This window comes from Dermochelys coriacea, chromosome 2, assembly GCF_009764565.3.
Source record: "Dermochelys coriacea isolate rDerCor1 chromosome 2, rDerCor1.pri.v4, whole genome shotgun sequence".
NCBI classification, from domain to species: domain Eukaryota; kingdom Metazoa; phylum Chordata; order Testudines; family Dermochelyidae; genus Dermochelys; species Dermochelys coriacea.
The window spans coordinates 181,862,038-181,886,002 of NC_050069.1; the positions used below are offsets into that span (position 1 = coordinate 181,862,038).

Below are 23,965 nucleotides of genomic sequence, written 5' to 3' on the forward strand. Positions count from 1 at the left end.
GAAATAACAATGCTACTTTACATGCAATATTTTATGAAAGGTGTTAGAAATTGTCATAAAAAAGACCTTGAAAAACACAATTATTATTCATTTCTTAAATGCATTTTATTAAAAAGAATTTTAAAAAGCTATGTTCTCAGTTCCCTTAAATAATCCTTTTCTCTTTTTTATCCCTTAGGTAACCAATCATACATTTTCCCCTATTCATGTTTATTTAATAGTAATTTAAAAGGACTTTTGTTGAACAGCTTCTCAGAAATGAAATGTGCTTTGAATTTGAAGCCATGAACCTGACTCTCTTCTCAGTTACACTAGTGTAAATCAGGTGCAATTCTATGAAAGACACACTACTGTAACTGAGAGGAAAATCAAGTGCTATAATTGAATGACACCAAAATGATTACTATAATATACATGAATTCACTGTGATTATCCATTTTTCTTTTGTTACTGTTGTGATATCACAGGTTTTGAACCCAGCCTGAGGCCTCCGTAGACAGCTTCTACATCCTGCCTCCACGCAGTGTCTGCTGAAACTTGCTGGGATAAGAAGCTAGTAGGACTATAGCCTCAGCCAAGGCTCCGCCCACAGGAGTTCTGACTGGTGGATTGTCTGACTCCACTGATTGGTCCAACCATGCTAATTAAGTCAGAAGAGGGGCCAGGAAGTTTCTCTGAGCTACAAGGTAATTTCTTGTGGTGGTTGTATTTGACTCTGCTTGTTCTCCTGCACCCAACTTTGTTCATGATTCTTGCTCTGTTCCTGTCTCATTTCTGCCTTTGGTCCTGTTCCTACTGTGCTCCTGCTCCATGCTTGGTCCTTATCTCTCCTCTAGTTCCTGCCCTTACATCTCCTCTCCAATCACCAGTTATCATTCCTGGCTTTGATCCTGGCCTCCAACTGCTGACCCAGACTCTGGCTTTATCCTTGGGTCTAGCATTTAGTCTGACCCTCAGCTTTGATTCCTGGTTCTGATTCTGACATGCCCCTGGCAGTGGTGATTGGCAGTTGACTCTGGTGCAGACCCTTAGCTTCATTCCCCAACCTGGATGCCTGCTTGCCCACTACATCTGACTCCTGCTCTGACTACTAGCCCAGACCACCTACATCCTGGTCCATGACAACTATAAGGTAAAATTAATTACATTCAATGTAGTAAACACATTTTGGGATCATATCTATTAACTGACCTCTTGTCTTGTGTAGCTGCAGCTTAGAAGTGAAACTTTAATGAGCTCTTTGGTAATGGGACACTGTATATTATCGTCTTCTGCACTTCTTACAGCAAGAGCTTGTTGAGGCTACATAATTGGTATAACTGATGAAAAGGATCAAGATGGCTTTGTATCCAGTGAAAGATCCCATTAACATTAAATATGATAATGGGAGTTAAGGACTAGCCCAAAAAGGAGACTATGCCCCTTTGATGAGAAGATGGATTTCTCTTTCCAGGCTACTTGAGCCTTGTTACATTATGAATTTGGGGTGGCTGGAAATCTAAACCAGCCCTGTTCAGACTTGCCGAGGGGAGGGAAATCTTTGCAAGTTTTATGATTGGTAGGTTTGATATTCTGTTGCAATGTTGATTGTGGAAGCATCATCATGTCATGATTCTAGCCCATAAGCATTCATTGCTCATACATAAATGGGCACACTTCTGTACATTTACATATTCAAGTTTGCATAGCTGAATTTACCTGATTTATGCATGTCAATGTGGGATCTGCCAGCATTAAAAAGGTGCGTTCAAAATTTTGGATGCATAATTTTATTATTGGTAACCTAGAGTGTGCACATCAGAGTGGTATAATAATAAAGTCCCCCTCCCATCCAGGCATTCAGATTATATTACAATTTTTAATAAAATATAATTAAAAACAATTGAGATACCAGCATTTGAAATACGAGTTGAAGGTAAATCTCTGGAAACAGCAAAGGCCTATGAGTAATTGGAATCTCAGTTCAGGTGGTGTCACTGACTACACATTTTTGGTTTTATTAAACCATAGCTCTCCTTCCTATCTCAGTACTGTGGTTCCACTTAATCTTTAGGGTTAATTGATTATTTCATAGCACATACTGGTGTGAGTAGGGGAATGAGTAAGATGGTGACAGCTAGTGAGTAGGAAACATTCAGTGACTGGTAGTTTGGGTTCAGAGCAAATAGCTACCCAAAAACTCTTCCACTTTTCTAAATCACATCAGAACAGTCGGAGCCGCTTTGGCCTACAGAATAGAGATAGAAACCCCCAGGAGAATGGGGTCTCTGTTACTTTTGCACTTGGGTATTTCTGATGCTGACTGGAATCCGGAAGTGCAAAGGCATATCAAAATGTAGCAAAAGTATTGTCCAAATGCCTTTTTTTTTTTAAAAAAAAAGGTGTTGGTTCTAGACATGGACGCTTTTGTGGGAATAGGGGATCTGACATTTTTTTCTCATCTATCCCCAGGGCTCTCTGTCCAAGAAAAGAGGAAATTGTTCACAACTCATTTCTAACCTATCTGTACAAACAACCTGTCAAGGTTCCTTCCCCACTCTAAACTCTAGGGTACAGATGTCGGGACTTGCATGAAAGACCCCCTAAACTTATTCTTACCAGCTTAGGTTAAAAACTTGCTCAAGATACAAACTTTGCCTTGTCCTTGAACCCTTTGCTGCCACCATCAAGCATGTTAAACAAAGAACAGGGAAAGAACACATCTTTCCCCCGCAAGCCCTACATCCCCTTTCCTGGGGAAGGCTTGATAAAAATCCTCACCAATTTGCATAGGTGAACACAAACCCAAACCCTTGGATCTTAAGAACAATGAAAAAACAATCAGGTTCTTAAAAGAATTTTAATAAAGAAAGTAAAAGAATCATCTCTGTAAAATCAGGATGGTAAATACCTTACAGGCTAATCAGATTCAAAAGAGAGAATCCCTCTAGGGAAAACCTTAAGTTACAAAAAGACACAAACAGGAATATACATTCCATTCAGCACAGCTATTTTACCAGCCATTTAAACAACACAGAAATCTAACACATATCTAGCTAGATTACTTACTAAGTTCTAAGACTCCATTCCTTTTCTGTTCCCGGCAAAAGCATCACACAGACAGAGCCTTTGCCCCCCCGCCCCCAGCTTTGTCTCCTCATTGGTCATTTTGGTCAGGTGCCAGTGAGGTTATCTTAGCTTCTTAACCCTTTACAGGTGAAAGGATTTTGCCTCTGGCCAGGAGGGATTTTATAGTTCTGTATACAGAAAGGTGGTTACCCTTCCCTTTATATTTATGACACAACCATTAAAAGAAAATAATTCCTCCAATAATAATAATAAGTAGACATTGGGATCATACCAAGACTCTGAGTTCAGATGCTCCCAAGGGGATCAAAAGTTAGAAGATCCACATTAGAGATGGGCCAAAGACATAAAATTCTGAAGTCTAGACTCCCCAATACAGTTGGAAACAATCGCAGCATGAGGTTTACTCTTCATCCATATGGTTCGAATCACAATGAAGTAAATGACACTACAGTTGGGGAGAGAAGAGGGAAATAAAATAACCATTGAGACTATGAAGTGCAGTGAACTTAACTAAGGCCCTGGTCCTGCAATGACCTCTGCACCTACGAAGAGCTCTGGTTGTTTGGAGCTAATTGAGATCTCCTGAAAATAAGTATTAAATTCTGATACTGCAAAGTGCTTTACAAGAGAGATAAGTATCAGTATACCCATTTTATAAATGGGTGGCGGGGAGAGAACCAAGGCACAGAGTTGAAGTCATTTGCCCAAGGTCACGGAGCACATCAGTGGTGAACTGAGGATAGATCCCACTTCTCCTGAGTTCCTGGCCAGCATCTTGTTGGTTGTCATGTTTAGGAAAGGACTCAGTACAAAAATGTCACTTTCCTATGAATTCTCATAGACTTTAAGGCCAGAAGGGACTATCATGATCATCTAGTCTGACCTCCTGCACATTGCAGGCCACAGAACATCACCTACCTACTCCTGTAATAGACCCATAACCTCTGGCTGAGTTACTGAAATCCTCAAGTCCTGGTTTAAAGACTTCAATTTACACTAATTTAAACCTGCAAGGGACTACTCCTGAGGGAATTCTGTGCCCAAAATTAAAAATTCTGCACATCTTAAAATTCTGCAAAATTCTGTAAATTGTATTTGTTAAATAAATATGGAGGCTCCAGCGTGGCATTAAGGAGCACAAGCCATTGGCTGCACAGAGATGGGAGATCACTTTGCAGCTCCCCCTTGGGACATGGACTCAGTGGTCACGTTGCACCAACCCTGACACAGCACAAGGGCCAAGCCTGCCCTAGAAACATTCCAGGGCCCTGCCCCTCCATGCCAGGGGCACCAGGTGTGGGCAGGCAGGCTCAGCCCAGCAGGATCCAAGTGTGGAGGGGATCCAGGTGTGGGTTGAGAGGGTTCTGTGTGGGACAATGTAGGTGTGGATGGTTCGGGAGGATCTGGGTGTGAGGGGATCTGGATGCACGGGGGGGTTCTGGGTGCAACAATAATGGGATTCTGTGGGGGGGTCCAGGTGAAGGTGGTTAGAGCTCAGTGGAAGTGTTGGGGGTCTGGGTGCAGGGGAGATAGAGTTTGGCAGTGGGGTCTGAGTATGGGAGGTTCAGTGGGGGGTCCAGATGCTGGGTGAGTGGGGCTTGGTGTGGTGTGGGGATCTGGGTGGTGGTGGCAGCTTGTCAGTGTTCCATGGGTGAGGGACATGCCGCTGCTTCTGGGAGTTGCTTGAGGTAAGCGCTGCCCACAGCCTGGAGCAACCTCCTGTACCCCAAACCCTTCAGCCCTATCTCAGAGCCTGCACCCCTATCTGGAGCCCTCACACCCCATGCACCCCCATCCCACACTCTGAAACCTTCAGCCCCAGCCTGTAGTCTTCTTCTGCACCCCAAATCCCTCACCCCTGGCCCCATACCAGTGCCTGCACTGGAGCCCTCACCTTCCCCCTGAATCCCAACCCCCTGCTCCAGCCCGGAGTCCCCTCCTGTACCCTGAACCCCTCATTTCTGGCCCCACCCCAGAACCCACACTCCCTGCCTGGAGCACGCCCACCACCAATGTCCATCACTAAGTCTGGTAATTTTGTCAAGTGTCTGTCGTGCAACATGATGGTGCTGACCCCTGCCTGTAACTCCACCTTCTTGGGATGAGTCATGAGTTGGAAGGATATGAGAGAGAAAAAAGCAGGTATATGGTTGTTTCCATTCTAGGATCTGATCCTGCACCCATTAGAATACAATTATGCAGCTTCAGAAGCAGTTGCAGCTGCAGTCCCTAATACACACACATACTTCCTGTTTCCTCTTAGCTTTTCTAAATTCAAAGACTACAACTCCCAGCATGGGATCTGGATCTAGCAACTCCACAGTGAACTAGGCTTAAACTTGGGACTGTTTTTAATAGCTTTATAGAGATCAAGAAGTGTTTCACTCCTTTCTATCTTACGGCTCCATTAATAATAATAAACCATTTCTTTTATAAGTTGTCTTAATTTCAATTCACTTTCAGGTAGAGCTCGGAGAACAATACAAGAGGCTTTTCTGTAGATATTCTCATTTTGAGATTTGCAGTGGCCGTGCCTGCATCCCTTTTGGGTTCATTTCTGTAGAAATTAGTCATCTGATTTCCATGCACAATATTTGTGAAAATTGAATTTCAGTATCTGAACCAGAAGCATTTGCATGTTTAGCCAATAAGGGTTTCATGTACATCAGCTAAAGATTCCAGACTGTTCTCTTAGCCAAATGTTTGAATGAATGGAGCAATCTCCTGGCTGACTGTAGAATTTTCCTTTTGATCTTCAAAGGTTTTCAATGACTGGATCATCTCCTTCACATCTCTTTGCAACCTTTGAAAAATCTATTTCTGTCATTGACATTTCTCCTTTCATTACTCTGAGGCAAATAATTCATTCATTTTATTTTCTAACAAAGCCTGCCTCTTCGGACAAGAAATTATCTTGCCAACTTGTACAGATCCTGTTTTTATTTTATTTACCTGACCCCTTTTTCTCTTTATGGGCCAGAACAATATCTACTTCATGTGCAATTTAGTCTCTAACTTTTGATTGAACAATTCATTCTTTTATATACTCTGTTTCTTATTCTACCTTTAATTAAATTCCTGACCTTTCTTACATATTCACATAGGCCTTGATTGATTCTTGGTGCATTCATTGCTATCAGATGATACATAAATAGCACTTAATTGAAATGGTTTGGTTTTATTATTGTCAGCTTTTTTTCCCTTCTAGGCTCTTCCTTGACTGTTTTATTCCATTTCATCCAAAATTTTCTCCTACCAAAATGGTGCTAAAAGCCATATCTTGAAGCTCTTGATTTTGTTTCCCCTCAGCCCACATTTGAACACAACCGGAGTTCAACTTGTTTAAGCATTTATATCAACAAAATAACAAATAGTAACAAACAATTTACATTAAGTATCACTTTGCATGATGAAAGATCCCATAGTTTCAAAACCAATATAAATACAAGAACATTTTAAATACAGCTCCCTCTGGGATTGAGGGTGGCGGTAGCACATTCGTGTGGCATAAAAAATGACACTTTTCATAAGAGCAGTGGCTTGTCCTAGTTATCTTGTCATGAGATTTAATAAAACGTATAGGATCAAATTCTGCCTTCACTGGCAAACAGCTGTGCAGCCGGTGTATTGGGGGTTAACTAGTCACATGTATGGCATAAAGAACATCCTTCCATCCCATGGCAGAGCACCACATTTTACTGGTACTTTCTGTATAAGCATGGGCAAGGTGCAAGTCTGCTGCTGGTGAATCCTTGCCACTGAAGACATCCTACATAGTCTAGTTTGTCACCTAGCCTCACCCATTTTACAGAAAATGATGACCCTGTAGGTCATCAAGTACATCCCAGTGCATTACATGGCAGCAGCTTCTAGAGCATTCTTGTGTGTACACACATTCTGAAACATGCCAAACCAATTATTTTGGCTCTGCGTTTGGAGAAGGGAATTCTGAATTAGGTATTCAGTCTAAAAGTCAGAATACCTGGATCCCAGAATCTAAAGCACTCATCCTAAATGAGATTACAGAAATGTCCCTCTGCACTGTATTTAATTCAGGGGACACTATTTGGTCAAAGCTGATCTCCATTGTGGGAGAGAAGTATGAAGATTGGTGTTTATATCTAGTGCAGACTGAAGATGTGGATATCATATTTTAATGCAGAAATGATGACCCTGAGTCTTTAAGATTTCAGCCCAAAATAAATTGCATGTTACTTTGTCTACAGTATGCAGAATGCAAGAATGAATGAGCCCTGCCAGGATTTTACTATGTAGTTGCATCTAGGTATACAAGATCTGAGGCGTACAACATCCAATTAGTACACTGAATTTCAATTAGTGTAATTATTCTTATCATGGCTACTATTACTAAGTTGTGCTCCCTAATGCCCCCTGGATTCTCCCCTGTGTATCTCACTGATGTTGAAATAAATGAGAGAACATGGCAAAAAATCAGAGAAGGGTAAACAACTGAAAGGTAGTGGCTTCAAACAGTGTCACTGAAGGCCTTGAGCTACTTGATGAATCATACATAATGTGCATATATTTCTTTTTATCTGTGATAGTCAAAAATCAGGGACACAGTTCACTGCGGGTAGCTTGTTCAAATATAGTTATACCATCAGTGATTTTCTTTTTGATGCTCCTATTTATTGTTTCTTTTCTAGACTCATACAGCCTGCTGTATATTTGGTGATATTGGCTCCCTTGATTGGTAACGCCTAGATGTGCTGTAATGCTGCTAAGTTTGGGTTCCCAGCAAAGGACAGGCAGATCATTCTGGCTGCTTTCTGATGGCCGTTTTGTGGAGCACAGTGGCACCATGATCTCCGTCAGGGCTCTAAGTGCTATTGTCATACAAATTATAAGTACAGTTAGCTGTTAAGTTCCATTGGTGTTTGTTCAGCTGCAAAGTCATGGAATTATAAACAATTGTAAAGTTTTGTACTTTTAAAAAAAGTTCCACGTGTTACCAGCTGCAGTACTGGTTTTTGTTTTTTTTCAGTTCAAGTTAACTGAAGGCTTTTGCATGTGTTCAAAGCCATGGTAAAATGAGAATGTATTTAAGGCACAGTCCTCACTCCTTTTCTTAAGAAGGAAAAGCAAACGGAAAAGACAGTCCCAAAGAATGGGAAACGGTTCCCATTTGTGAGAGAGTGAGATGGCAGACAAAGAAAACAAAACAAAATACAGATAGGGAATGTAGTACAAAAATACAGCCATCTTTATGCAAACTGTGCACAATTCTAAGCATCTCTCAACCTTGTTTAACATCTCTTTGTATCAGCGTTCATGGTCAAGATATAAGCAGACTTTGTAGATGGGCGCACAACCTTGTAGTCTCAACCAAACTCATTTAGCAACAGACGAGATTTTCTCTACAAGTCTCTTGATACAGATTTAATATATCTGACAAGCCTTTCATAACAACCAGGGTGGTGACAGGAACTATGGTGAAATCCTGGCCCCTTTGGAAAAAAAATTCCTATTGACTCATAGACTTCACTGGGATCAAGATTTTGCCCTGTCTCTGAGCCTGTACAGTACTTAGCACAGTGGAACCCTAATCCTGAATGGGGGCTTAGTGGTGGGGGGTTATAAATCCCAAACTGACTGAGAAAGGGTTGACTAGCACCTGAGAACTCTAACCCCAACTTGTTACACCTGGAGGGAGTGGCAGCCTCAGGAAGGAGTTAAAAGAAAGGAGTTCAGTGCAGTTGTGTGAAAGGGACTTAGGAGAGAGGTGGTCTGGTGTCCTTGCTCTGTGGGAAGAATGTGATGGCAGGCAGCCAGAAGGAGAACCTAGGATGGACTACATGCTGAGGCCTGGGGTAGGCAGAAATTGCTTGGTTCCTATTTTTTGTCTTGTTTTTGAGATTTGCTGAGGGATGCCCTGCAAGCTGCTGCTCTGGAAGGAGAGTCCCATCACTTTTTTTTTTTTTTTTTTTTTTTATAAAATGTCAGCTGGTTAAGATGCATACAGGTGTCTAATGATCCTATGAATCTGACAGGAAAACATTAAGGAAAATCTACTTAGCTTTAAAAAAAACTGTATTTTGCATCTGATAAATATACTGTGGTAGCAGCTCATCCAGGCTCAATATTTAGAGGCTCACATCACCATTATGTTGATAAACAGACCTGAAATTCATTTTCTGTAGAATTGCTTACAATAATCATCTAAGTTTGTCTATTGTTCCTTTTTCTCTGCTTTGTGTAACACCATGAAGATGCATGGCTGTATTATGCCTCCTGGTTGTTGGCAATGACTCAGTGTTTGCAAATCAGTTGACTAATTTGTTCACACTTCACAGACAAATAATTGTAGGTATAATAGGCAAGTGAACTGTCAGGCTGACATTATAAATAATGTCAGAATCTAGCCTCTAGGTTTTTAGATGGACTCAGAAGCAGAAACTACTCAATCAAAATCAATAAACTGGCTTTGATATTTGTATTCCTGTTCATTGATTTCGTACTAGCCCTTTGTCTCACCTAGCCTCACTTTCACTCCAGCATCTTGTTTTTAAACTCCATTTTCTTTTTAAAATTGATTACTTTTTCTCTGCTTACTTTTTCCCTTGCTGCAGGCTGATTGTTCCCACAGATATTTCTCTTCCCCCCCCCCCCCCACCTGCCCAATCTGGCAGATTTTGTTCTCCATATTTCAAAATACTTTGTTTTTTTGTGAATTTAGACTTGTACTAAACAAGTGACTAATCTGTTAAATATGAGTAGTATTAACACCTAAAGTACAAGAAAGGACAATTTATGAGTTAATCCACTAAACTGAACACAAACCTTTCACAGATTCTGAATTTTTGGAGGCACTAAGTTCTAAACATCTCAAATGTGAGCTATTAACTATAGTGAAGCTCTGACACAAGAGTATTACAAGAAAGAAACCTTATCTCTGGCCCCTTCATATGACATGAATGAGTCAAGGATTCATATGATCAAAGTCTATATCCACTGACTCCAGTGGCTACTGTTTCACATCATTAACCGGTGTGCATATCAGGCAATTCCCAAGAGGTAATTGGCACCTTTTGACTCCTATTGAAGTTGCAGTATTCAGCATTTCTCAGAATCTGGGCAAGTGACTTCAATCACAGTTGATGGCACTTTGTAACACTAGACCCAAAATGAGCTTGGACATGTCACTACTGCAGTTGTCTGTCTGGTACTCCTGGTCATCTTGGTTTCAGGTAGATTGGAAATACCACCTCCAGAATAGTTGGGAATTTTGCCTGAATAATGACTGAAGAAACAGGGCCACTGTGGAAAATGGTCTGTTTTGTCAAGTTCTGGCATGTCTGATTCTTGCCTGACAAAAAGCAATAATTTAGGAGCTTTTGTAATGAAGAGTACCTATAACCCACACAGAGTTCATGTGCTTTGGGAAGAGGCTCCCATTACTACTTTTTATATTTGAACTGGTTCTGGCTCATGCTTTGGGGAGATGAGTAAAACATTCATGCATTTTTGTGTTTTGTTGTGAAACTGATTTTCATGGTGTCTTGTAAGCTCCAAATTCATCCCACTTTGCTGAAAGATTCATTAAACCTTGTGAATGTTTTAAACAATCCTGGGCTGATTTATGGTTTTGTGTTGAAAACCCTCCTTTTTTTTTTTTCCCCCTTCAAAACCATAATAAAATTGAAACTTCAGTGGTGTAGGTTAAACTTTTCCTTTGAGTGTTCAGGTTTGTTCAAACCCTAAACTCGCCTTGTAACTCAAGGTACACTAGAGTTTAGATTATAGATCATATTAGATTATAACTGTATTAAGTGTTGCCTACTGGGTGGTGGTTCTTTAAATAAATTTATAGAAGGGGAGGAAAGTAAAATAATATATTAATTGGTTGCTGAGACTGAGGTTCTGAGGAGAGGAGTTGTTAATCATAGGAACAAATCTTTCTAGATTTAGCAAAAAGAAAAGGAGTACTTGTGGCACCTTAGAGACTAACAAATTTATTAGAGCATAAGCTTTCGTGAGCTACAGCTCACTTCATTGGATTTAGGTCACTCAGGACCTTTGCAGTATTGCCATCCCCAACTATGCAAAAGCCATGAATCCAGGCCCCAAAAATGAGCTCTTTAGAAATATGCAGATATTTAGAAATTTTAGATTTTTAGAAATATGCAGATGTACCTTTGTTTACAGTTTGGTTTCTGAGCCTTTAGGGTACACTCATGTTACATTTTGGGGGCTCTTCTCTGCAACCAGGAGGGCAAGAAATGTATTTTAACAAAAGCTTAGGTTCCTTTCAAGGGCCGGTGCATTATCGAGAACACCAGCTATTCTGATACTTGTGATACAATTGCAAGAGTTGGTCATGTTGCCATTGCCTCAAATTTCGGTGCCATGAGGGTGTTCCAGTTGGAAGTAGAAATTGATTTTTGCAGTTTCCTTGTAAACAAGATTGCACCAAAGAAAATACCAAAGTCCTGCTTCTCCAAATGCAGAAGGGACTAAGAACAAAAGGAGTGATTTCTTAGTTTACAGCCTGAAGCCTCGTTGGCCAACAGACCTATAAGCTCACTCTCTAGCTTTCTCCAGGCTGTACACTGTGCTCTCAGGTACTGCTTGGCTTTCTTGCCTCTGCCTGCCTCTCTCTGTTGTTCTGTTTCTGTGTGTTCTCTCCTTTGCTTTTCCTACCCTTGTCACAATACTCAGTGGAACCCTTTGACCACATGGTGCTAATTTCTGGGCAGATTCTGTTAGGCCTTGTTTTAGATGTGATCCTTTCCCTGTCTTTACGTATCTTAAATGAAGATCTTATAACTTGTTCGTGCATCAGTTTGAACGAGATTCTAATTCAACCCATAATAAGGTTTCACCCAGCTCAGTACAATAGTAGGTGCTATAAATCAGCTGCACTATGAGAGAAGTCTGAAAGATATGTATGGTAACTGGACTAGAACAAGAAAAAACTGTTCAGTCAAACTTGCATATTTATAGCGAGTTACATTTTGTGTCTGAAGACGTAAAAGCTTATCCCTTGGTTACACTTTGGATATACCCTCTCAGATGATGTACTAGCATTCTACTCGTTACACTTCTGTTGAGTGAACAGTCTTTATAGAGATTCAGACAGAGTTAACTTAAAATAAATGGCACCTGATGGTGCCTTCAAAAATGTTTCAAATGTATCTGCAATGTTGTTGAATCAGAGTTGGTCTGAAGAGTAGATGAAGCAGGCGTACAAAGGTCTGTTACAAAAATGTTCTCTCCCTATTTTCACGTTTTGTTGTAAAAATTTTCCTAAGTAAAATGCAGCAAGTTGTCTGACTTCCTGTCTAGACCTAGTCCTTTCTTCTGTGACACTGTGCTTGTGTGTTTGGTGGGATGTATTTTAGTTTCAAGTAAAATTGTAAGACCATTTTTCACCTTAATAACTTCTCTGAGCTGTCCTGAAGGAGATGGGGGTGGAGAATTTTAAATGGTGTCTTGATTTAAAGACAGTTTTTCTGTGACAAAAGAAAAGCCCTGTTCAGTTTACTAAATTATGCCTCTCATTTTTATAATTACTGTCATGTGGTAAAGTACCATAGGAATATTACAGATTCCCCTCTCCCTCCTCCTTTCAAGATGGTGCCTTCTTTGTGATCAAATAACATGCATCTAAAAGCATTAGCCTAATGCTTTTAAATACCTACATGCATGGGAAATATAAGCTTTATGCAGTTATAGTTATTTCAGAAATTCTTTAAGTGCAAATCTCCAGCTGACTTAGCTTCATAATCTCATCAACATGGCTCTCATAGGCACTTGGAGCCTTTTAACTAGGCCCTGATCATGCATCCATTGGTCCCGATCATCAGTTAGTACATCCAGATGCTTAGCACAGGCCTGGACGAGGGGAACAAAGGTGGCGCTAAGTACTTTTGAGTTCCCTGGATACAAGTGTCATTGGGGGCCACGGCAATTCCTGGTGTCAGAGCAACCTTGACATTGCTCTAATCTATGATCTGCATCACATAACCTCCATGAGCCGTAAGAATCAATGAATGTGGAGGCTGGAGCACATTGAATTCTGGCCGTACTCCTCCCTGCCCTAGACTTCCCTCTTCATTCCACTCCTCATAAATGGTAGGCCCTGTATGTTATGGGCTGGCATAAGCTTGCTCTGGCAACTCCACAGGGGTGTGTTTTTAGGCCCCCTCTATTCCCCCAATAAAGTATTAAAGGGGCCTTGGTGGAACTGAGGGCCAGCTCCATCAAATTCAATGAGAGTTTTGCCATTGGATTTTTTTTTTTGAGGAGTGGAGTGTGTGTGCATGAAATAGGATCATGCCTATAATACTGTGCAGCTATTATATATTGTGTGTGACAGCCTAGAACATAGCAGTTGCCACCTCAACTTGTGTTTTTAGCTGATTCTTGAACATCACATTGACCATAGCTGACTTCAGGATCTTCAGATCAGAAAGGGCATCAATCTTGGAAGAGCCACATTAGGAAACCAGAAACGTGGGATGGGTCCAACCTCCAGGGCTACTCAGACCACACAGAAACATGTTTGAACGAGCAAGATAACGTGTTGCAGTGCAAACTCTTTCCCTGTTGAGACATCACTGTGGCATGGAAGGTTGTGGAGTGGAAGGAGTCTAACAGGGAGGTGGTAATTTACCACATCAAATTTTTGTTGGCCACCTTCACCCAGAGAAACACTTTTCCTCTCCTCCTCTTCCAACTAGATGTGTAAATTGCTAATAGCAGAAAGGATTATTTCCTAATGGTCACTAGCTATTTTGGATATCAGAGTTTATACATTGCAGTTAGTGTAGATGGATTAGCTTTTTAAACTCCTGGGCTTCCGAGAAATAATATAATAGCTAAGGGTAGCTTGATACCATAGTGATGAGCACCACACACAAAGAGCTTTTGTGGTTGGCGGTTGCAAAATACACTGTTCTCTGAAGTACTGAACTGAAACATTTTTAAAAATAACAGACATTTTTATGGTGCATGGCATTTGCTGACCTTTATATTGCTACTGATCTTATAATTTTATCCTGATGCTAATCCTCTGTAAAAGTGTTTGTATTCATCTCTCTCTATCTTACAGGAAAATATCAACATCTAGATATAGCAATAAAAGTACTTTAAAAAATTTTTTTTTTGATTGCAAGGCAACCAACTAACTAACTAGAGAGCCCCATTTGCAGCACCTAGGACCTGATGTGAATTGGCCTTCCTTCTGCCATGAGTTTTACTTATGGTATTGCAGGGGTAAGTAGTAATGAAGAATATGGGTGTATGTGGAATTATGGAATATTTGTGTGTGAGGAAGATTGGCCTAGCCTACAACTTGGGAGACAGGTTCAAGTCCCTTCTCTGTGCCTCAGTTCACCTTCTATAAAACAGGGGAAATAGCACTTTTCTACCTTGCAGTGCTTTTGATGATAGAGGAAGATTTGAAGGTGCTTGGGCACTATGGTGAATGGGGCCACACAAGTATCTAAGGTTGTATTCACATAGCCCATTTTCTTCTGTTCAGTGATTTCATATCAAAATACTGCATTAGCATCTTCCATACAAACTGTATCCACCAAAATTATAAGCTATATAATGCAGTTACAAAGTTAAAATATAATTATACTAGTAAAGATAGTGATAAGAGGGATGGACAAGGGAGAAATGTATATTCAGCTGATGGATCTAAAAATAGTGAAAGCAGTAGAGGAGAAATAACATGTATGCATATGTCCTTTTCTGAGATGTTGCACTGCTGGAATCTCCTGGAAGATTTCTGTATTAGGTTCTACATGCCCTGGTGGTATCCTTCTCCAAAAAGCAGTAGGAAGTTGAAATTTTTGGAGCTCTTATCTGATGTTTTCCATGTTGCAAACTCTGGCCTGAGCCAAAACCTTTAAGAATTTTTATTGAATGTGGTCGGCACATGCCAATTCTCTGCAGGCTTCCAAAATATTATGTTTAGAATTAACTATCTGCAAGAGACCATGATGATCACCTACAGAGCTGAAGGCTAATTGATTTCAAGTGGTTACACTTCTTGAGAGACATCACTGTGAGCTAATATGGATCCCTCCCTTACCCACACATTTGTCTGTCTGTTTGGAGAAGAACTAGTCACTTAGCTCCACTGCTTAATTCTTTAGCTGTGTCTTCAACAAAAACAATAGACCATAATCAGCTCAATGTCATTACAAATACCATCTGTAAATTTGTTTCAATTTATGTAGTTGGTCCAGTTTATACCAATGTCCATTTCAGGATTAGACCCTTTCCTTTCAAAATCTAAGGGACAAATGTTATGTAGCACCTTTTTAAAATGGAAGTCCATGTTGATTCTGGTCATCTCCTTTTCACTCATTGTCCTTTTCTTCCTTTGCTGCTTTTTCCTTTAATGCACTTTAGTGTCTCTTGAAGATGTGATTATTTTCCCCCCTCTCACCCCAGCTGGATTTTCACATGAATAAGAGTAAAACCACATGTAAGCAGAGTCAGAATGAGCTCTACCCTGACATCTGGTGCTGAGCTGTGGAAAAGGACTTCAGGGGCTGATCTCATTTGCATGGGCACACCCACCCTGCCTAGCATGATGGACTGCTTGCCCAAATGGTCACTTTGGCTGCTGTGGGATCCCCAGTGTTTCTGTTGTTGGGGCAGGAGTAATAAAGGGTGGTGATCCTGGTTTTGTGAATCAGACAGTAGAACTGTACTTGGCATTTTATGACACAGGGACTTGCCCTCAACTAAGTAGCACTCACTAGACAAGGGACATGGGTTCCAATTCCCAGGGAATTGAGAGAGGCTGGGTACAGGTATGTGTACCTGGTAGTGTAGGCCCCCTTCTGAGGGCTCTAAACACTACTTTGACCCCTCCTTTCTCCACAGTGTAATAGAGCAATTTTGGCTCCATTAGGAGTCTTGTTATATGCTGCAGAGCTGAAATCACCAACACCTAGGGCTAAGCATTAAACCTACTTTGGGCTAGTGGTGCACCAGCACTGAGGCTTCCCCCCTGCTACCAGCTGAAGTTGCTGAGAGATGTGTTAAGTGGGCAGAGGGGCTGAAGACAAGTTGGTGAGTGGACAGCAGGATGGTGAGAGCGGAGAGGAGCAGAGTGGAGCGGATAGGACAGCTAACAGAGAGACATAGCTGGTGGTGAAGACTGTAGCAGAACCCTATGGAGAGGCGTGGCACTTGGCCACTGACCCAAACAGCGGAGCATGTAAGATGCCCCCCCTAACTCCCTCCACTTCCACCCAGGCTGGGAGGTAAACTCTGCAGATGAACTTCTGAACTCTGGGGGGGGGGGGGGGGGCTGCACTGACCAAGGACAGAAACTGGGGGGGTGGTATTTTCCTCATGGTTGGTGTTATGAATCCTGTTTGTAGTGTTTCCCCAACATAATGCCACATTGTTTCCCTCCTTTATTAAAAGGCTTTTGTTACACTCAGACTTTGCTTGCAAGAGGGGAAGCACCGCTTCTTAGAGGCGCCCAGGGGGGGTGGTATGTAATTGTCCCAGGTAACTGGGTGGGGGCTCAAGCTGGCTTTGCATTGTGGGGTTGAAAAGGAACCCCTAGATACTGAACCCAGCCCTTGTTGCTGCCAACTCTGACGGGCAGAGGGGTTACCCACAATTCATATTTCCACTTTTCTGGTCTTGTCTCCCAGCCCTGTGGCTTCTGGGGCACAGTGCAGAGCCAGGACAGGTAAGGACTAGCATGCCTTCGACCCGCAGCACTGCTGACTGGACTTTTAACGGCCCAGTCGGCAGTGCTGACCAGAGCTGCCAGGATCCCTTTTCAACTGGGTGTCCTGGTCAAAAACCAGACACCTGGTCACTCTAGAATATACCAAGGATAATGTTTTGCCACAAATTATTCAACAAAAGGAAAGGTATTTGTGAAATATATCTGTAAGCACATTCCCACCTGTGACTGGAATATATAAGGTTTTGAAATGCAGACAAAGGGAATATGCCTAATTTCTCATTCATGAACCATGTCCTCCCCATATACAATTGCATTTTTAATATGATGTACACCAAGGATATTAACCCTAATTCAATAAGGTCTATCTTAATTCCATACAATTTGTTCAGGATACTGTCAGTCTGTTACACATTTCATTTGTTAATGAATTGCATGATGCGGAGGAGTGAAACCCATGTAATGCTTTTCTCACTTATATTTTAAGTTAGTATAACTAACAATGTTTAGATTCAAGTATGCTTGCTTAATGCATAATTCCACAGATGAAGAATAAAAAAAAAAAGCTATGATCTAGTCTCTTCCAGCACTGAGCCATAATTCAGCAAACCTATCCAGTTCAGGAAAGCACCTAAGTACTTGCTTAACTTTGAAATAGGTGCTTAAATCCAATGGACTTTAAGCAGGTGCTTAAGCCCTATTAAAGTTGAACAGCGATGGAAATGGATTTAAGCACATGCTGAAGTACCTTGCTGAACTGAAGCCTTATTTAAAAATGTCTGTGTATTATATTTTGAATTATAGGTGTATTTAAAATCTCTTTGCTTGCTTTCAGATTCCAACTAGCTAGATACGTCTGTCTGACCTCTAGACACAGCATAAACTTTACAGTCAATGGATGTTATCAGCCACTCCCTGTGACATTCCATGTAATGAGAAACATGCCAACATGACTAGGAAAGGGACGTTTATATCTATGACAGAGGATGTAGGGGTTTTCCCATGGAAAACTTCAAAATTTCAGACACAATTTGCTGAATTTTAGCAGTTAAGACATTCCTGAATTCACAATTATTCCCAAGTTCTGTTTCTCTAGAATTTTGTCCTAGTATTTCAGTTTAAATCATTACCCACAAAAGACCCTATGCTTTAAATTGCTGTATAGGTATCTTGTTTACCCTTTTTTGTTCTCTACTTTCATTTAAGTTTCATTCTTATTTAAAACTAGACTACCTTTAAAACACTTAAATGTTCAAGAAGAAACAATCCTTCCTGGGATGAAAGAATGATCCAGCAGGTGTGTTCTGAGTCTTTTTAAAAAAGAAAAAAAAAAAAAAAGACTGACTTTGTTAAGCCATCGGTCCTCTGGTCTAGATTGACCAGCTGTAACAAAGTTAATGTGGCCATGAGCTGAATTCAAAAGTTATTGCTTTTCTCTAGAGAATGACTTTAGGCCAAGTTGTATCACCAAAAGCTTTGGTTGATAGATGCTCACATGAAACTAATGGTTTGAGCCACCAAAGATCCTAAGAACTTAGTTGTTTTGTTCTGCTGGAGATGTCAGTGGTTCTGCAGCTTCCAGGAGCAAATCTGACTAAACAATAAAACTACAAAACACTAATTGCCCAAGAAGCTGCAAACACAACACATCAAGCTACATGGTCACATGTTCCCATCACTTTACATCAGAACCAACAGCATTTGGCTTACCTATGCCATACTATTGCAGTCTGGATGAGATGATCACATCACCTGCTGCCACTTACTGTATAATGAAACAAAAAGCTGATAAAGGCCCACATGCTTCTTGCATCATCTCTGGGATAGATCAGACTGGTGGTACTGTATCTTAATGAGAATTGGAGAAAAAAGTTGCTACAACTGTGCTTTTCTATTAACTTAATGAGGGACAGAGACAAATAAGAAACCATCTTGGAATATTTCTACTAGAAGACAATGAAAGAAACAAAGTAAAACAACAAAGATTGGCTCCACTAGCCAGGAGAACCTACTGCTATGTATCCTGGGACTGACATGGCTACAGCTACACTCCATACTGTTTCCAGTGGCATTTTCAAAACTGTTAAGAAAGGTGGTTCAATGTCTAGATCAGCAGCAGGGGTCTAGATTGTGTCTTTAACACCACACTCTGATGGATAATTATACATAGGACAAACACACCCTTTCACAGGGTGCAGCTGCTTGTTTCACTCACAGGTAGGGGTCTGTGTCTGAGGTTAAATAGCTTCTGTAACTCTGGAAATTCCATCTGTTTGTTCACTGTATGTATTTCCAAAATAATAGTTAATAGAAGTTAACCATGTGTTTGTGGTATTGAGGGAGCCTATTTAATGTTTCTCTTTCCCTGTTCTTTAGTGGTTTCCCCAGGCTTTAGGTAGATCAGAATCCCACCATTAACAGTGTCTTATGGGACAGGACTACCTGAGCTGTGCCTTTTAGCCATGAACCTAAACTGGTCTTAGCCTCTGAGGCTAAGGAATCATCAACCTCTCCTGGGGATAGACAAGGAATATCCCCCAAAGCTGACTAAAACCAGAAGTATACTTAAATAAAGGAAAATGTATTAGAAAATTGACTCAAGTTCAAAGATGTAGGGAACAAAACATGCTTAGGTCTAAGGCTGCATCCAGCCTTGCCTAAGTTGGCCAGAAGCTCTAAATTTACAGTAAAGAAGTAGAGTATGAGTCAACCTCTGATTCATAAAACACTCAGACTGTGTCTATTTTTCTTTGTCAGGGTCTTCTCTCTCTCTCTCTCTCTGACTGTTAAATCTGCTGACTTCTGCTGGTAGCCACCTAACCAACCTCTTGTATCCATGCTGATTGGCCTCATACTCTCCTTTGGATGACTTGCTGTACATTCTTCCTACTTCCCCACCTGTAGGAGATTAGGATATGTTCACACCACAATAAAAAACCTACAGTACCAAGTCTCAAAGCCCTGGTCAGTTGATTTGGGCTTGTGGGACTAAAAATAGAAGGGCAGACATTCTGGCTTAGGCTGGATCGTGGGCTCTGAGACCCACCCTCCTTATGGGGTCTCAGATTGTGGGCTCTGTGACAGGTTCTTCCCCTGGGGTGTCACCTGAAGCTGGGGTTACCACTGAGCCCTTTGACCTACCAGCCTAGGCTCCCTCTCTCACTGGGCTGCTGTGAGTTGCTGCAGGCCCGCTCCCGGTCCTACACTTCCATCAACAGTAACACAGCATTAACCCAGCTACAGTTACATATAGGATCTCTGACTATTCACTGCATGAAGCAACAGTCAAAAGGCTACAGCCAAGGTAACTATCAGCTCCCCAGCCACGCACCCCCTCTGGAGCATAACCCCAAAATTATACCATCTTGCAGTGCACAGGGATTTGTACAATGTAAACTCATATAGTTTGCCCTGCCTCAATTTGGAGAGGAATATACAACAGCCTTTGCCCCTTGAGCTATGATTTCCTATGCATTTCACTCAAACTCACTGGTTTAGATAAAGCAAAAACAAGTTTATTAACTACAAAAAATAGATTTTTAAGTGATAGCAAACAGATTACCTAGTAAATTAACAAATGGCAAACTAAGACTAAAATATTAGAAAGATAGGATATGAATTAGCAAATTCTCACCCTGGCTGATGCAAGCAGGCTGCAATTTCTTAAGGCACAAGCTACACTTGCTTTACAGCTTGGAATCTCCCAGTTTTCATACACGGGCTAGAAATCCCTTTAGCCTGGGCCCAGCACTTCCCCCAGTTCAGACTTTGTTCCTCGGGTGTTTCTAGGAATCGTCTTGTGTGGGGAGTCACAGATGATGTCACTCCCTGCCTTATATAGCTTTAGCATATGGCCGTAACCCTTTGTCCGAAACTCAGTTCGTGGGGAAAAAACTGATATCCCATGATGGAGGCCAGCGTTATGTGGCCTGATTACATGTCCTTGCATACTTGCTGAGTCATAGAAGCCATTACTTACAGGCTCTCTGGGGTAGTCTCAGGAAGGTTAAGTTCTTCCAGGGTCCATTGTCTTTCCTAATGGGCCACCAGCACTGTCTGGCTTCTCCATTTTTGTACCAGAAAGGCTAGTTGTCAGTGTCACCCAGAGTAAGCATGATTGAAATACAGATACATAGTCAGTATTCCTAACTTTAGACACAAAAATGACACATGCATACAAATAGGATAATCATATTCAGCAAATCATAATTTTCCAGACACCTCACATGACCTGACATGTAGAAACTGCATCATAATTATGCCCATAATCATCATATAATAATATCACTGTGAAGAATATGTGGTGCAGTGTCACAGCAGGGTCTCAGATCCTGGGCTCCAGCCTGAGCCCAATGTCTATACTACAATTTTATAGCCCCGAAGCATGAGCTAGTAATAGCCGTATTGCACATCTCTTACTGTAGTGTAGATGTACCCTTAATCCATTTCCTTGCTTAAAGAGATTCTGAACTATTAGATTTAATCACTTCAAGTTACATTTGGGGCACTCCAGTTGCTTGTTCAGATTGCTTGAATACACAATGTTAATGGGTCACTATTCAGGTCAGTTAGCTTGCTGCCCTGCCTTTCCAACAAGATCAAATAGCTAATATAGCAGTATAGTTAATTACAGAAATATTGCCACAAAATTGCTTTTCTATTTCTATTTCTCTAACAAATAGGGTACCCCTTAGTCACTGTTCAATGTCTCAGATGATACAAATAAAGCTATAGGAACTGCTTATTTGCAATAAAGAACTGAGGCAACACGGTTGTCTAGTGGCTAAAATATTAGAATAAGGAGCTAGGAATATGAAGCTCTAACTTTTGGCTCTCCCACAGAATTTTTTACTGGCCCTATGCAGCCTCTATAACCAATTTTTCTCAGTATACCCACCTATAAAATAGGTATAATAATACTTAACTGTTGTCCCTCGCTAAGTCCGGGTGTATGTGTGTGTGCATGTGTTTAATTATGGCAAGAGTCTAATACCCTTAATTACTAAGAGCAATATCTTACTCAAGTAGTCCCTCTGAAATCAATGGAAACATTCATGGTGGGGATACATCAGAGTCTGGCCTGCTATGTCTGAAGAGCTTTGAAATTAAGGCATGAAAGGTGCTATGTAATGCAAAGTGTTTATGTCCAGAGTTCTGATGTGGTTGTGCGAGATTCTGCTCAATGCACATCAGTGACATTATTTTTCTTTTCCTTTTAAAAAACCTCCTAATTACACATTAAAGTAGCGTTCTGAGCAATTCATGTCTCTTGCTTGTTTTTTGTATCATTTTTTTCTTTGTTTGCCATTAAGGAAAATTTCTCTTAAGAGGCTTTGGAATTTTCTTCCTTGCCCCCAGCTCCAACAGACCTTGTGCTTTTGGAGTACACGGCAGAGCTCATTTCACAGGCTTTCTCTGAGGGCTTGTCTTAACTGGAGTGTTAACTCTGGTGTGGATCACTCAAGCTAACTCTGAAGTTAGCCTAGCTCAAGTGAGAGCAGACCCATTGTGCTGCTCGAGTGTTGGTTTGCAGTGTTTAGATTATCAGCACAGAGAAGCTGAGTCCCCACTGCAATACTAGCACCAATGTCAGCAACACTTGAGCTTCCACCCACAAGCCCTGACGGGCCAGTTAGCTCATGCTCAAAGCCAGAGGCAGATTAGGGTTTGTGGGGCCCTGGACCAGAGCAAGTGGGGGCCCCTCCCCACCCCTTCTGCCTGCAGTTTGGAGTCAGGGCGCGGGGGCTTGTCCCACTCACCCCGTGCTCCTGTTGGGGAGCGGGTTTGAGGCACGGGGCTTTTCCCACTCCCCAGCAGGAGCACCGGGCAGGCGGAGCAGGGCATGCTCCTGTGCCCCAACCCCACTCCATGGCAGAAGTGCTACAGAGAGCGGGTTGTGGTGTGGGATGCCCATTTTTCCAGGGGCCCCGTTGGCCCAGACCTCAAAATTTCTGTGTGAACAGGCCAGTATAGGGTAGCTGCCTTACATGTGTTCTTGTTTTTTGTAAATGCTCCGTTGCCTTGTGGCTGGTGTGTCCTAAAATAAGACTTTACATATACTATATGTAAAGTATAAATAAAACACACTGTCTCTGAATAGGATGTTTTAATTTACAAATTTGAGAAGCTTTTCTTTTACAAAAAAATTAAATCATGACTTTGCTGGTTTAAAATAAGATTTGGATGTATTCTAGTGGTCATAGATAGAATCTGAGAATCTCAAATTTATAAATTCTAATCCTAGCCCTGACACTGACTCTTTATGGCTTTGATCATATCACATTGTGTCTCAGCTCCATTTTCCCTGTCTAAAACTGAGACAGTATCACTTACTGAATGGCCAAGTTGTTGAGGATTAATTATATAAGATTTGAACAGCTCTCTACATATGAAAGAATTATTTAAAGGTCTGATTCTAGATTATCATTATCCTACCATTCTTTATTGCATATTTTATTATTTCTGATGAATTTTGTTTTTGAATTAGATGTTGTGTATAGAGTAAAATTTGAGGTTAGTCTACGGGTGGGACTTAATTTTCTACTGTCTTGCACCTTTTATAGTCATTAACACCCATGCAAAGGGAGAGTAAAATACTTATCTTACTGTCAAAACTAATCTTTGTAAAGGACTTGCCAAAGCAAGTCTTTCAAAAGTCTTTCAAAGCACTTTCCTGTCCTAGCCTGAGGTTAGGAATCATAGTCTTTGTTCTAGCACTAGATCTTGAACTCTTTCACATAGGATGTTAAGTATACTTCTCTTTCTTTTACAGAGAGGGGGAAACTGAGGCACAGAATAGTTTACTTACTGAAAAATACAGTTTTGGGTGACCTGAAGCCATTTGTCAGTTTGATCCATTTAGTTTCAGCTGGGGAAAAGATTTTCAGGGCCAGCTTTGGGATGTAATGAGTACAATAATGTGAGTTTTGACTAAAGCATATCTTAAAGAAACCAACCACTACTGTAATCCTTGTCCTTCCTCACCTCATCCCCTCCCTACTTCCCCCCCACACACACATCATATTTAATATTGTAAACTCTTTGGGTATGGAAACATCCTTCTGTATTGTACAGCAGCCAGCATGCTTTTGGGTGTTGTAAAATGAATGAAAATAATAAAATTATGCCCAACTTCTCTCTACACCTTCTGAATGTCACTTATCAAGGAAAAAAAACTACCCCTTTACAGATATTTAAAACTCAACC

The 23,965-nt window shown here is 41.1% G+C and overlaps 1 protein-coding gene across 1 annotated transcript in view; it reads right to left on the reverse strand.

Moving 5' to 3' along the window:
* The window catches only part of NPSR1 (neuropeptide S receptor 1), an 81,927-nt gene that overhangs the window by 7,634 nt on the left and 50,328 nt on the right, over positions 1–23,965 (reverse strand). The window contains 3 exon segments of the mRNA XM_038389091.2: positions 1,459–1,464; positions 3,444–3,514; positions 19,585–19,657. Coding sequence (XP_038245019.1) covers positions 1,459–1,464; positions 3,444–3,514; positions 19,585–19,657 — 150 coding nt within the window.